The 16,294-nt window shown below is 40.9% G+C and overlaps 1 protein-coding gene across 7 annotated transcripts in view; it reads right to left on the bottom strand.

The window, feature by feature from the left end:
* The window catches only part of RUNX2 (RUNX family transcription factor 2), a 319,729-nt gene that overhangs the window by 132,391 nt on the left and 171,044 nt on the right, over positions 1 to 16,294 (bottom strand). For all 7 annotated transcript variants that reach the window (XM_036024174.1, XM_036024176.1, XM_028508423.2 and 4 more), the window contains one exon: positions 9,689 to 9,850. In XM_036024174.1, coding sequence (XP_035880067.1) covers positions 9,689 to 9,850 — 162 coding nt within the window. The remainder of the gene's footprint in view (positions 1 to 9,688; positions 9,851 to 16,294) is intronic.

Raw genomic sequence — 16,294 nt, 5'->3', positions numbered from 1 at the left:
TTATAGCATAGAGTTAATAGTGTTGCTTCCTCTAAAGAGAGTCGAAAATTTTATGATATAGTAACTTGCTAGGAATGTAATTGTGGATGGAATATGAAATTCAGGTCTATGGCAATTGTCATTGGTCTCCTATGCAGTCCCACTTCTAGACCTAGGAGCCCATTCCTAACCACCATCCGGGCATAAGTAATCCTGGAGCATGCAGCAGTGACATGGGGTACCCCGTGCTCTGCGTGCAAGTTCTCCCCATGAGCATCTACAGGCAGAGCATGAAAGGAGGAGTTACACAGAGAGATAGCGGAGGATTACAAATCCAGGCCCTTAGCCTAAAGGAGCTTTCCATCTTGCTAAGGAAAGATAAGGTCTTATATATTTTTGTCCTATCTTATGAAACATTATGAAACCACACATGTCAACAAGTGTAATTTTTTTCAGTTGAAAAATGTAACCTTTGAGGCAACTCAGACTAAAGCATAATCTGAACAGAATGGAACCGAATTTTGTTTTTAATTTCCTAAAGGAGAAGGCTTTAAGTCGGTCATGCAGAGGAGCAAAAGAGATCTCGTTTCACTAAAATCCTGAGCATGATTTGCATATTCTGGCATCTAGACAGGCTGTTGCCAGAGTGTGACTCACTGTGTCATATTTGCAATATGTCATCTCCTAAGTGAGACTAAAAGTTTCCTGAGGGCAGAGACAATGTCCTCTATTCACTTTTACTCATTGCCTGCCTAAGCTCATTTTAAGTATGTACCAAGCGTTTGTTGCACTGACCTGAAATGATATAAATGAATTCCTTCCAGGTAGGAAGGAATGAAAAAGTCTACTGATATATTGGGTGACATTATAAACATCTGAAAAGTTCCTGAGAGGCAGAGACTATTACCTGAATTAAGTAAGATAAAGTTAACAGGAATAACTATAAATTATCAAACTTGGAACTAAAAAATCTGCACAAGTAAAAGATGGAAGACACGCAGCTGGATGGAGGTGGCTAATAGGAGAAAACTGCAGCATGGTTACCATGGCACCTCGGCCACTCCCGCCTGCATTAACAGAGGCCAAGAACAAAGGAGCTCGGTTCTGGGTTCCTGCGTAGACAAGGGCACTGACACCCTGCAGCGTGCCCAGGGACCACTGAGTGGGAAGGGGAATGAATGGGAAATCTAGCAAAAATTCAGTCTGAAGAAGGTAAGACTTTGAGAAATGACAATTGTCAAAACCAGATCTTTTGCTTTGTTTTAGAGGAATAGTTTTGCTTCAGTTTACAGCCTAGTTAATATAATTTCTATCATTTTCTCAGAAAAGACTTTGACACTTTATTACATGATGGCTATAATTAATGTCAGACTCTAAATTAGAAATAAAAAGTTCTATTTGATCATTTGGTTTCAAGCTGGACCTAAAGTATGTTTTGGCATTATTACTAACTGTTAGCAGCAAGTTCTGGAAACAGATGTAGTCTTGATATGTGCTCTAAATATGAAACACATTGCAAAAAGACTTGGAGATAAAAATACATACTGCTTATGCACACTCTTACTGTGCTATTTCCTGTCCTTATCACCAACAAAAGTTTTTCTTGTTTTGCCCTTTCTTTGTTGTTCCAGGTGAACAAAATCTTTTTTCCCTTTCTCCTTCCCTTTTTCTTCTACATGCTTATCTTCCCCTTTTTTCACCTTCTTTCTTATATTTGTTTCAATAACCATTTACTGAGCACCTACTATGTGCTAAAAACTGTGCTAGGTTATAAGGATTCACTAATATGTAAGACACACGCCCTGGCTGGTATGGCTCAGTGGTTTGAGTGCCAACCTGTGAACCAAAGGGTTGCTGGTTTGATTCCAAGTCAGGGCACATGCCTGGGTGGGGCAAGTTCCCAGTGCGGGGTGTACAAGAGGCAACCACACACTGATGTTTCTGTCTCTTTCTCCCTCTCTCCCCCTCTCTAAAAAGTAAACAAAAATATAAAATACGTAAGATGCAGTTACACTCCTTGAGAAGCTTACCCCCTATAAAAGGGGAAAGGCATGCAATCAAATTATGATACTAAAGGAAGATATGTACACATTAGAGCTGCATCCAATGCGCAATGAGAAATGGATGCATGTACAGGAAAGAGTGATTCACTGTGAGAGAAGTGGAGGAGAGCGGCAGTTGGGAAAGGGATGTTGGAGAAGAACCATCAGGGCCATGCCCCACGATGGAGACAAGTGGGCGGGCATGGAAGTGGGAGGCAGTACAGCATACTTAAGGAACTCCTGGCATCCCTAAGAGAAAGGGAAATCCTCTACCTAGGAGAGTTGAATATTTGAGGAGGCAGCTAAGTAGCCACATAAATGGATTGTTGATTTTTAGCTGGGTCTGTTCTGTTCTTGAATTGATATGAATGACCACCTAAAGGTAAATGCTTAGTAATTTGTCTATGGGCAAAACTAAAGAAGCAATTTAATTTAAAATTGTACCAAGCCCTGGCTGGCAGAGCTCAGTGGATTGAGCTCGGGCTGCGAACCAAAGCATCGCAGGTTCAATTCCCAGTCGGGGCACATGCCTGGGTTGCAGGCCACGGTCCCCAGCAACCGCACATTGATGTTTCTCTCTCTCTCTCTCTCTCTCTCTCTCTCTCTCTCTCTCTCTCCCTCCCAAAAAATAAAAATAAAAAAATAAGAATAAAAATGGACCAAAGATATGGAGAGCCATGGTCTGGACCATTTGGTGACAACTGCTGTGGCAGAGGCAGTATTTGTCCAGGAAGGAATGCACGAAATGCTTTCTAAAAAGAAATACCACTGACAAAGCAGCGACAAAAGGAAATGGTGTGGTGGTATTCCTAAGTTCAGTGAGGGCGGTTTCAATGTTTTTAAAAATATCAGAACATCCCTACAGTGGAATTTTCAATGGTAAAAAGAAATGAACTATCAAGCCATGAAAAGATGAAGAAGAAGCTTTAAAAGCACATTGCTAAGAGAAAGAAACCAGTCTGAAAACTCTGCATGCTATGTGATTCCAATTACATGACATCCTGGAAAAGGTGAAAATACAGAGACAGGAAAAAGATCGGTGGTTCCCAGGGGCTGTGGGGGCAAATGGGGAGGGATGAACAAGTGAGCACAGGGCCTTTTCAGATAGAGCACTGCGATTGTTCGGTATGACTCTGTAATGGCACATACATGGCATTTAATGCTTTTGGCAAAACCCATAGGAGTGCACAACACTGACAGTGCATCTTCATGTAAACTATGGTTAATGATAATGTACCAACATTGGTTTATATATTGTAACAAATACCACACAACTGCAAGAGGTAATAGTAACAGAAGGTGGGGGAGGGGGCAAATATAACACTCAACTTTCCTGTAAACCTAAAACTGCTCTAAAACAATAAAATATTAATTAAAAAATAAATTTATATAGTGGTATTTCTACTCTCTTAATGCTAATGACATAACTTAGTTTTTCACAAGCATTCATTAGTGAAGGCAAGTTTTCTTTTCTAAAAGTCCTAAGAACAACAAATCCCTGGCCGGACACCACCCTACTCCTGGCATAACCTCCAAAACAGATGGATGGGCACCTCTGAGGAACTCACTTACACACCACTGAGGTGCAATAAATTCACTGACATAGCTGAGAACAGTGTACTGAATCTTTAGTGATGATGAAACTAAAACTCAGGTTCCCTCGGTTAGAATGCCTCCGCCCTTTTCTCGGATCCCAGGGAACCACAAAAGCCACTGTGTCATTAGAAAATTAACTTCAATACTTTTGGTGAAGTGAGTTGCAATTTCCCAAGTTTTCCCAAGTTTTCTTTTAAGAAAAGAAAGGGATCACAGCAAATCTTTCAATAAAATTTATAACCATGTCTTTGCCATCCCTGCATAACCACAGTTCCCTCCACTATTAAACCTTTTCTCCATGTGTGAGTGGTTATACACGCATCAAAAATAAATCCTCACAAAACATCTGACAAGAGCTATGTATAAAATCAGAGTCAAACCTTGCACACAAATTTCATTCTGAGCTTCGGGACCTTAGTCTAACTACAAATAACAGGACCTAGTCATACAGCCAAGTTTAGTCAACTTTATGAGCTGGACACGCTGTCCCCAACTGACCTGGCAGGAATGGAAACCACTTCTTGGGTCCTCAGCACCAGCAACTCAAAGGTTATAGTAAACCGAGGTCCAGGTATGCCCTGCACCTGGGCCCACTGCAATAAAATAAAGACACCCTCTGCTCATGTCAGAAGATAGCCTATTCTTAGAGAAAGCAAGATGAAGTTCAATTTACAGAATGCAAAAATAACCCAACAAATCACAGTTGATATAACAGAGAAGAATACTGAACATTCAATTGGTAACACAGGGCTCACCTTTGTTTAGGGTCCATTAAATTTAATATCTTCCCCTTCTGTGGCCTTAAACATAGAACTTCTTCAAAATAAAAGTGGCTCCTATTAAACTTAATCACTTGCCTGTGGCTGCTGTGGTAGAGGTGTGTCTACCAAACAGGTGGCTCTTAAATAAAGGAATGGTTTTATACTAAAAAGTAGATGTTCTACTGTTTGATCATAGTGGCTTCAGCCTCCTGGTTTATTAGTATTAATTGCTGGAGTTTTCCTTTTAACCTCTCTGAAGGTGTCTCTGCCTCCTATGGATTAAGTGAGGTCCTGCTAAAAAACTGGCCACGTAGGTGCAGCACGTTACTGCAGCTGCTGGTTTCAAACCTTGGTTCAGGGGACTTGATAGAAACTCTGTTACAAGGGACATTTAAATGAACTTTATAAACACCACCAATTTTTAAATTACATGAAACAATCCTCCGTATATACCTTTAATGATCAAATGAGCTTCTTCCACTGGCAATTTCTAGATGTTGTGGTGGTAATAAAATAATTTTAGTAATTTTATTTATTACACTAATGCTTATTCTGACCTTTGAAAATATTATAGTTTAGTGACTAAGAGTCATAAAAACGGAGACATCTCTAATGTCCTGTGTAGCTGACTAAGTGGAATTTTTTTGATATTCAAATATTCTGAAAGAAATTCAAGACTATTTGCTTAGATGGAAAAACAACATTCTTCAAGAAGATTACAGTTCTGAACTGACTCATGTAAAAAAGACCTACACAGGCAGAGAAAAGTCATACATACATGTATTGGCCTCCCCAAGAGTAACTGAGCCAGAGAACACGTAGGACCCTTCCCTCGCATCCCTAACTCCTGTATCCCAAGTCTCCCAGAGACCCCCAGAAAGCATCAGAGGGGTCCATGGGCACAGTGACCAAGACCACAGAAAAAAATGCCTGTGTAAATCCCTTCTACCTCGTGGATGCCAGAGTGATGCAGACATAGCTCCGCCTGAGCCACTTCACTCAGATGGGGGACAGGGGAGGAGTTATGCACAACCTATGTACGCTCTCCTTGGGCAGGCTAACAATGGCTCATAATCTGACCCATAAGTCAAATAATCAGGCTCAATAAACAGTTGTGCTTCTTTTCATAGTCGGATAATTACATAAAATACATTTTGAAAGTCAGTAATTATTTATTTACATAGTATTTTGTAATGAGCTCCAGAAAAGTAATTACAATCTTTATGGCAAGCCTCACGAGTGCTTTGAACATCAAAAACACTATGGGTGATAACATTACGACGATAAAGACACTCCGTGGCTGGGTTGTTGTTGAGTTTACTGGTCCTCACCTTGCCACGCCTTGCTCTGCAACTTGGCTAACTCTGTATAGTGAAGATTCTTTTAGGAGCATATAAGATAAAATGAGATAACGTGTAAGATCACTCAGGACCGGGGGTGTTCCTTAAATACAGATTACTGTGTGCTAAGGCCACAGTTCCCACAGTGAGTATGGTGCGGACGGGGGACAAATCCCTACAGGGCTGCTTCTCCCCTGTCACACCTCCTTCTAATGAGGTGGGCCCTATCAGTCACATGGCAATAATTTATTGATCAGTCATTAACCTCTAATGGCTGCTATTGTCCTTGTTATAATATCTAAGGTTGTCCAAGATTAAGGAACTATCTCCTGAATTTTATATTGCAAACTATGAACTTCAAGACATCTGGTTTTGCATCTTTTGTTGCAGTAGAGATTGTGGGTGACATACCATTATGAATATTATTTTATTTACACCTTGCTTCCATAAAGGATTTAGGAAAACTATAGGAACTATATACCATAACATCGTCATCATTATTTTAATTCCTTAAGTTCTAGCATTTGTAGCCACACTTGAAAAATTACTCAGAAGAAAGGATACCAAAAAAAGGAAGTTGTAAAATTGGACCTCTGAAAGTCTTTAAATGATTAAATGGTGGTCTTTCTTTGGCATGGTCTTTCAGGATGAAACAGAATTTCTTCAGGAGCACATCCTTCTGAAAGGTCTTTCTCGCTGCTTTTATTCCTATGTTCTCTTATGTGTAAGTGTAACTTAACGTTTTCTATTTTCCAACATCATAACTGAATAGTTGTTTCCTTTCAGGGTTTTATTGACTGTGTGTGAATGGCTCCCCATTGTTTTTAGCTCTATAAATATCTGTGATAAATCTACAGCATGATAATGATGACAATGGCAGACATGTACTGAGCACTTGTACGTGCTAGGTACAGCAGTAAGTGCTTTACAAATGCATATGAATAAACTCATTTCAAAGGGTTTTATTTTACATATGCTCTGTGGCGCTCCATTTCATAAAGCAAATAATACTCCACAAAAAAATTTACATTTTAATCTACTTAATACATTTAAGCCAGGGCTTGCCTGCAAATTACATATAGACATACAATTTTTACAAAACAGTTTTAAGCTTCCTATGATCAGCTGTAGTCTGTGCTGTGTGTGTCAGGCCTGTCCTAAGCATGTTATGTAAAGCATCTCACTTAATCCTCACAGTAACCCTAAGAGAGAAATATATCCCTATTTTAAAAACAATAAAACTAAGTTTCAAAGAATGAAGAAATCTGTCCTGTATGTGTATGAGCTAGGATTCAAACCTGAGTCTGACCCTCCTGTCTTACTGTATGTAAGTGAGGACTTTTTTTCTTTCCCACCCATGACGGTATGAGAATATTTTGTGCATCCCTCATACAGGGAGGTGAGAACACAAACACCCCACGCAAACACAAGAACTGTTCTGGGAAGCGCTAAAAGAAGTGAATGCGAGACTGCTTAGAGATGGAGATGAAGGCTGGCATTTCAGTTGTCAGTGTGACAGAGAAACGGGGCCCTGGACCTTAGGGGTAGCTCTAGATGTTGAGGGGAATAACACTGAAACAGAAACTATGCAACTTGACACCTTGGAACCTGTGAGATAGACTCCTCTCCAAGGACTTCCTAGGACTGGTCGCCAGGTAAGTGAAAATAGTGCTCATTCCAGATAACTCAGTCCCTAAGTCCAGCAGATAGCACTCTGGGGTGTGGGCACAGCCCCACGCTCAAGAGCAAGGCCAGGTACATCAGCATTCCTCCAGTTCCCTGACAGTCCACATCCAGTTCTTTCCTCCTGTCTGCCTGTGCTGACCGAAGGGATTTTCTGTTCTCCTCACTTTCATGTTTATACAGAACCTCCCACCCCAGCACCGTGTAACTTTGCCAGCAACAACTCATAGAAATGTTTGGGGCGGGAGGAAAAAACTGGACTAAACTCAGTTTTAAACTAGTTTAAAGCAGAGGCTCCGTCCCACCTTTGGCCTCAGATCAATTAACCAGTTTTTGCTCCTACCACCTCCTCTGTTTATGGAAATGTTTTAAGCAATGGCCGGTGAATAGACTCAAAATAATCTGGCTGTCCTATATTACACATGCAAATGATAAACAGTGATGACTGCACTAGGTGCAGCATTTTTTTCAGAGTTATTTTCCATGTCTTTCCCAGGGAATTCACATGCAAACAGGCCTCAGTCAGAAAGTGCCGTGGGTGAGTGTCTCTAAAGCTACCAGCACCCCCAGAAGTCTTCCTTCTAGGTACTGCCAGAGGACAAACAGTGGAGCTGTGGCAGCCACACACGGGTGGACAGATGAAACCCTGGAGGACCTGCAACAGAAGCAAGATGGCACAGATCTGCCATCTGACCAGTGTGATGGTGGCCGTGTGTAAAACAAAACAGACTTAGTATAAAACACAAAAGAATGACCAGAGCTGACTCAACACCACCCAACACTGTGTCTTTGAGTCCATATCAGCCCTCATTATCCCCCTGTGTCTTTCTCATCCTTTCCTGTGTCTTTAATCGATATTTGTCTAAAGGAAATAGTCATTCCAGTCAGGGAAATGGTAACTAAAACTCTATATGCTGCACAGTTCCCTAGGAAATGGCATGTGATTCATGAAACAGCAGTCGTAATGAAAAGTGGCGACAAGGTTTTCCAAAGAAACTTGCGGTTCTCCCTCCACCCCTCTTCTTTCCCTACTCACCCCTACAGGAGTCCATCTGCTGCAGAAAATGTGAAGGCACTAGGACCACAGAGCCCTTTCCTGCTATTTGCTTGAGAAACAAAGCCTTCCCTCCTCCCAAGTTGAAAGAAATAAAGGAGTCTGAACTAATCAAAACCTGCAAGCCTGCTGGTGGAGCTTCAGCTTGTCAGTGATGCAACTCAGCGGAGTGAGTAACGGCTTCGAGCTTTGCAGAAAATAAGAGAGAGAGAAACAGAGACAGAAACACAAAGACAAAGAAAGAAAGGCATTAACCTGGCCAGGAGTCAAACAGGTGCAGGGAGCCCGAACGCCGAGACGAGTGTCTGACAAATCAGGGTCCGGCTGTGTGTGCCTCTGTGGGCCTACGTCTTTATTTATGGAGGCTGGGGCATGCTGAGGTATGTACATTGGGGGTGTACTGAGAGATTTATTTTTAATTCACAGGACTCCTACGGTTGGCCAAGAGCCTTTAGGTCGACTCATCAGTCTGAAGTTTTCGTGGACACGTTCTGGCTCTCTGTGACGAATTCTCCATAGTGGAGAAGTGGCCTGGCTGTTCACCCTGTGCGCTTCCACCATTAGCCACAGACGTTCGTGGTGCCTTTGGAACAGTGGACGTGTGCGCACGGGGGCCGCCACCCTGAGGGCGACAGCGGTGTGCTGCGCGACTCACAGAAAGGCTGCCTCGGTCTTCAGTTGGCTGCTCAGAAGCCACAAATTGCCTTTTAAGACTCTTCCAGACCTCACTGCACTTGAAATAACTAGATAAGGATCTTAAGTTTGCAGGTGTTCTCTCTTGAAACTGGTTAGCTTGGACTCTTGGGATTTAAAAGCCTTTAGAAATGGAGGGCTGCGCCCTAACTGTCATTTCATTTACAGGCAGATGTTAGGAAAAGAAAGGAACACAGCAGAGGAAGGCCTGGCATGAGACCCTCAGGAGAAGGCCCTCATTATGAGACAAGTGCCCACCAATGGGGCTCCAGTTCATCAGGACTAAGGCTGGGTGGCATTAAATATCATCTTAAGAGAATCATGCCATCTCTGGAGGATTTTCAGTCTCCTGACCTAAAATGTTAACGTATTTGATAAACCTCATAATTCAGAAGACCCAGTCTGCCAGTTGTCAAAGCCTTGCCCACATGCGTCTAATAGAGAGGTACTGTGAGCATAGGTAAGATAGTCTTGGCCCTTCCTGCGACCCCAACCCACCCCTGCACGGGAGCGGGTTTGCAGTTAAAGTACGGTCTTTACCTGAAATGCGCCTGGGCACGTCGGTGATGGCGGGAAGCCCAGTGCCCCGTGTGGAAGACAGCGGGGTGGTGGAGTGAATGGACGGGGACGTCATCTGGCTCAGGTAGGAGGGATAAGACTGGTCATAGGACCACGGTGGGGAAGACTGTGCCTGCCTGGGGTCTGGGAGAAAGAAGAAAAATCTTTAGTATACCAGCTGCTGTGAAACCAAAGTTAGAAAGAAGAAAGCAGAACCAAAATAAAAAAGAATACATACAGTCTATTTATTCCCTACAGCCCCAACCTCTCAGGCCCTGTATAGCACAGAGCTTTGCAGACTATGGGGGCAATGAAATGGATCACACACAAGGACTACTGTCTCTCACAGAAATATTTCTGTTTGGAAAGTCTAATGGTCCTTAGGAAACAATCTGCTTCAGTTATCTTTACAAAGCTGAATTCCATTTTATTTATTTTCTGTATTTTCTAATTTACTCCAGTGAACATGCATTACTTTTTTTTTTTAAGTTTAAAAGTTTTTTGAACCATTAACTTGGTTAAAGAACAGGTAGACTGCTGTTTCTTACTGCTGCACATCCAGCTACTCTCTTTCAGATGTGCGTTTTGGTTTTAACATGCATGATTCCATCATTTTAGCACAGTGCACTTTCTCTCCAGGCAGGTCAATGGGATGGCACTTCTGGCACGGGGTTAAGAGGTTGCGGGTAGAGATGAGAACAGAGGAGGCAGCAGGTGAGGAGGACAGAACGGAGGGGAGCTGGTTGTATCATTCTCAGGGTAAAGTTACTCCAGAAAATAACCTTTACGGAGAGACAACACTTAGTTTCAAAGTCAACTACTGTTAAGAACTGAAAAGCTCCATTACCATCCAGACAGTAAGAAAATGACCCAAAACAGGAGAACAGGGAAATGTCTCTAATCCTTTTGGAATCTGTTTAAAAAGATGTCATGTGTTTGGAATGTGACCTAGTGTTACCTACAGTCACTGTAATAAAAATAGTGGGCAGCCAACTTGTTAGGGTTAAATGCTGAGCTTTAACAATATGTTCTGATGTATCTCTATGGAGTTTCTTGGAAGTACAAACTCAATTCAGGGCCAAGAAGATGTATCAGAATCAGTATACATTAAGAAAAAAAGGTAAATTTGCTATATGTTTCCAGGTTGAAAAAGGTGTATATTTCAAACTGTTTTGTTCTTACTTGAAAGCTAATCAGAGTCATAAGCCAATTTCTCTTAACATTTTTTTTGCTAATTTTAAACATTTGTGTTAATTTTTAACACTCTAATATACCAGGCCATTCACAAGAACAGCTATGTATATGAGAATATCCATGGACTTTAGAATGTTCTGAATTAGGTTCAAGTTCTGAGACTTCTACCTTCAAGCTGAGTGATCTTGGAATAAGTACTCAGTGACTCTGAGCCTCAGTTTCCTTATCTACAAAAGGGGGTGGAGGAGTAATAATATCTAAATCACAGGGGCGTGAAAATTACGTGAGAAAACAATGCAGAAAGGACTAGCATAGGAGGCACTACTCAGTAAGCATCAACTCTTCTCTCTAAAAAACACCTCTTGCTGACACAGGGGTTGTCCCATGGTTAAAACACATTTACACTGGAGCTCATTCATTGTAATAATAATTGTAATGGGGTTACAATTATTCCCACATCGCCTATCAGCCTCTGACTATGAAAAGCTTAATTTTCAAAAACTATTAATATATTTGAATAGACAATTCTGGTTTATCTCTAAAAATAAAAATAACAAGACATTGGTTTTTCTAAGATGATTCCTCTTTTAAAGCCTTTCGGTTTTTCTATACAGTCCAAGTCATTTAGTTTCAGCTATTTCTTGTTTATTTGTTCAATTCAGAAACAATTTATTTAAAAACTTTCTAAATAGGACATACTTTTCTTGAGTCAAAATAATTAAACACATCTGGGTATTTATCTGATATTTACTCTATCAACAAATATATAGAAAAATTTCATCCAATTCAATTTTAAGAGACATTTACCTGAGTTTGCAATTTGAATAAAAGTATAGTACTGTAAATGGTTACCATAAACTTTTCCTTTAGAAATCTAAAGGATACTTGATTCTTAAAATAATGAACTTTTGTACTTTAAAATGTTCAGGGCTGAGATTGTATAGGTTGGCAACACTTCAAATCTGAGTGAGTGGTCCTTGTTACATATCTGATACTGACTTCCTTGCTTTAGCCATAAATGTAATTCATTATTCAGAGAAATGGTAAATGATCTTCAGATGGAAAAAAAAGGCATTCCTCACAGCACCAGAAGCAATCTAATAAAGGCAAGGCCTCCTTTCAAGCAACATTTTCAACAGACAAAAAGTTCAAGAACTACAGAGCTAACCGAGTTGGGCACACAGTCACATTTGGATTTGAGTTCTAATCTAACTTCCACAGATGACTTCCGGAGCGGTCGAGTAGCCTGTATGCCGAGTCCTCTACTGTAACATGTTGTTGCCAGTATTATGGGGGGCTCCCTACCCCCAAATGGGAAACACAGAAAGAAATGTAAAGAATAACTACAATTACTAAAGTTAAACATATCACAAAGGAATTAGGGAACTGATACACTCTTTCAGTTCTCCTTGTGGAGAAAGGCACCTTAGTGCTGAGCAAACAAGCAGCTTTCTAATGAGAGGATCTGAGCTGAGGTCCAGCTCTGCTATTTACAAGCTGTACGACCTCAGCTGTGTTAGCATGCTCCCTGTGCCCTAGTTTCCCACGTGGAAAATGAGACAGCACAACATGGTAAAGTGAATACAGCAAAGTGGTTACATGTATTCGGCCAGGCACACAAGCCTAGGCTTGAATCACACAGTTCCCCACTGTGCTAACCAAGTGACTGAAACTTTTGGGGCCTTATCTGCAAAATGGGAATAATGATGCTTATTGGAGTAGCTGTGAGTATTACATGAACTAGACCTTATATGGTAAGTTATCTGGCATTCTTGGCAATATTATATATATAACAAATAAAAGGGATTATTGCTATCTGTAAAATGAATATAATAGTAACTACTATTATTTTTGCTTATAAAATTAGATGAGATAATGTAAGTACAAGCATTTGGATAACTGTAAGGTACTATATTAAAACATTCTCTTGAGGAGCTCATGTCTTCAAGGCTCTGCTGTGTGATATGGGGTGTGTTTCTTAATGCTGTGAGCTTTAGTTTCCTCATCTGTAAAACGGGTATGATAACACTATCTCAGAGAGTTGTGTAAGCATTAAATAACATAGAGTGCATCATTATTATTTTAAAAAATTAAAGATCTAACTCTAAACCATTCGGGATAGCTAGATTGCCTAGTGTTATCCTTGACAATTTCTAAGATCACATTCAGTACAATTCAGCATCACGCCTGGCACACAGCAGGTACTCAATCAACAACCACCGAGTGAACTTTCCAGGGTGACTTAAGTGAATAATGGAATTTTACATTAGTAGTAATTAGTCATTTTCTAACTTCCCCTATAAAAGAAGTTATATTGGTGAGGTTTCGGCTCTTACATAAACTTCCTGATTGCCAGAATATATACCAAGACGGTCTACCAAAGGATAGTTTTAACTTTTAGTAGAGGTCCTTCCTGAAGATATCCAAGATTAGCAAAAATAACTTCTCACTATCCCTAAACAAGTGAGAAGATCTCTCTTGGTGATTTTCTTTTCATCTTCTCAGAGGGCAAGCTGCAGTCCAGTCATTCTCCTTCAAGGTTGCCACCCTAACGCTCTATGATAATGACCTACTTAAGAAGACAGAGTTACTAAAGAAAATAAAACACAAGGACTGCCACATGAGGATCCCTAGATTTTAGTACAAGTAATTTTAAAAGGGATAGTGATTTTTTAAAAAATTTTTACTCAGCTACAGTTGACATAAAATAGTATATTAATTTTAGGGTACAGCATAGTGATTAAACATTTATATAACTTATGAAGTGATCACTCCGATAAGTCTAGCACCCCACTGACACGATACACAGTTACTACAGTATTATTGACTACACTCCTTCTGTGGGACAGCAATCTAAAACACAAACAGTGGTCTCTAGACACCCTGGGCCTTGCCCAGTGCCCCATGAAGGAGCCACTCTCAATCCCAGCTCCACTGTTTCTGGCCTGGGTGATCTCGGACAAATTATATAGCCTATATGAGCTTCAAGTTTGCTAATCTGTGTAATGGGGATAAATAGACCTCCCCACTTGAGCTGTTATAAAGATTAAGTGAGATAACGTAGTAACAAACTTAGCACAGAAAAGAATCCAATGAATGTTTAGCACTGTAAAACTTATGCCTTTACAGAACCTTCATTCTGTGCGTATGTTTCCAGCCCGCAGACTCTTACTGCAGCAGAGGACAATGTTTAGAAAGCTTCCTACAGTTCTGAAGCCCACCAGTGGGAGACGCTGTGTCGGCCCTGTCAATGCCCAGTACAATCGTTCAACCTCAGTCACGTTCCCTCTTCATCTTGCTTTCTCCCAGACCGAGAAATCCTAATCTATTTTAGTGTATTTTCTAATACTGTGCACTTCAACTTTTTTCAAAATTTTAGTGGAGAAAATGGCTATAAAATATCTTGACTTCCTAAATGCCCAATCACAAAAAAAAAACCCATAACCTTATCATAAATATATGCCTATTTGCTTTGTTGTGGACAATTACTAAAGTTTACAGTAGAAAAAATTCACCTTAACCTGATCTCATAAAAGATTTCTGAACTCAACTTCCTGAAGAAACCTGAGACTTCTGAGATTCACTCTTAACTTGGATGAGTCAGAGCAGGTGACAGATGTTTTTCAGGTATCGCCAGTCAATCCTAAAGTTACTGATAGGGAAGAGCATGGGCCCAGCTCTGAGACAAACCTGCTAATTAACCACTAGCAAACAAGCAACTGTCTTTATCTCCACCTCTGGCCCCGCAGAGCTAGTGCGATCCACTCCTGCACTCTCCCCCATTCAGAGTTACGCTGAACTGTACCATGTCCTCCCACTTCAACATAAGTAAGCATACCATTGACTTTGGTGTCTCAGAGAACACAGAGGCCAATCACAGTCTCGATGCTATATCCTGGGTGGCATGTAATCACCTACAGGCACCCACAAATTTTGCTAGAATAACTGAATTCTAATTTCACAGAAATTTTCAGAAGAAATGAAAACTACTGTAAGTTTTAAATATTTTATGGTATTTTAAAAACTATAATCCATTATTTTTCATGGCAGTCTTCAGAAACAGTATCAATATTACTTTTACTAGTATATTAATGAAATTCAAAACTGTGACATTTTTATATAGATATGACAACTTAAAAACAAAACCACCTTTGGTGGTGGGGTTTTTATGTGCACATCCTCCAGTCCTTCAGGAAATATGCAATTTAGATAAGACATCACCCCTATTTCTCCCCAAACTCTTCTCCTAGCACCTAAAAAGGAGGCTGTAAAGGGAAGTTTAATCAAATTTGACCTGTAACAAACTTGAGAGAGAAAATCAGATCTTTCCTATATTATGAGCCTGTTGTACTCACAGGCAGGATGTGACTAATCAAAATGACTAAATGGGAAAGAAGAGAAAGAAGCAGAACGAGGGCAGAGCAGGGCGCCACCCCCCATACCACCCCCAGAGATGAAACCAATGAGAAAACAGTCCCCAGGCTCTAAATGCGAAAGCATGCTAAGGCCCACCACCAAGTATAGAAGGTCAAACAATTTATCAGACACCTCAGATCTGCAACAGCACACTTCCAGAAGAAACTGAGGCCTTGTTTGTAAGAGTAGGCCAAGTCTAGCTACTGAGAGCTCAGGTTAAATGAAAAGGAACCCATCATTTGACATGAGGAATCCCTTCAGCATTTGTGCCAAGCGAGGCACCTCTGTCTCACACAGCTACTCCCACACCGCGCAGTAGCCCTGCATACAGCCAGCAGGGAAGAGGACACCAGGCCTCCAGACCGCATGCTCTCGGCAGCTCCTCTCCAACTCGCTCGGTCCAGGGCGAGGCTCTTACTTAGCTGTTCCTTTCTCATCAACAGAGTACAGATGGTCATAACTGTCACACTCACAGGACTTCCGAGGGGGAAAACTCTTTATGTGGTTCTGGTGAATCAGCAAATTATCCATTTTTATTGCGATAAACAGTTCCTGTATGCCAACACGGCAGTGTGATGGTCTAAGAGACAAATAAGCAACAAAAGACATTTCTCACCTGGAAAAAGCTTACACAACTAGTTGGGAAAGTAAGACTAAGAGATGTAAAACCAAAAATGTTCAAAGCATGTACTTGTGTCTTTAAAAAAAGCCATGCAGACAGAGATAAACCACAGAACACCAATGTCAGAGTGGACTTTATAATTTCTCCCTCTATGGTGGCCTTCCTTCAGCTTAAGCTACTTGGAGATTGGTTACTTCTGCTTTCCATTCTGTAAAACTCCAAAGCACCAAAGTACAGAAGGCAACATAACCAAGGGTGGTTCATAAATGCGAACTGCGGGGGGAGGGTTCCCGTGTCTCAAGCTGTCTTTGCATCAGGCAGAAATGGAGACAACCATTTATGTAATCCTGTGGTAT

This window comes from Phyllostomus discolor, chromosome 4 (genome assembly GCF_004126475.2).
Source record: "Phyllostomus discolor isolate MPI-MPIP mPhyDis1 chromosome 4, mPhyDis1.pri.v3, whole genome shotgun sequence".
NCBI classification, from domain to species: Eukaryota; Metazoa; Chordata; class Mammalia; order Chiroptera; family Phyllostomidae; genus Phyllostomus; species Phyllostomus discolor.
This window is presented reverse-complemented; position numbering and strand designations above follow the sequence as displayed.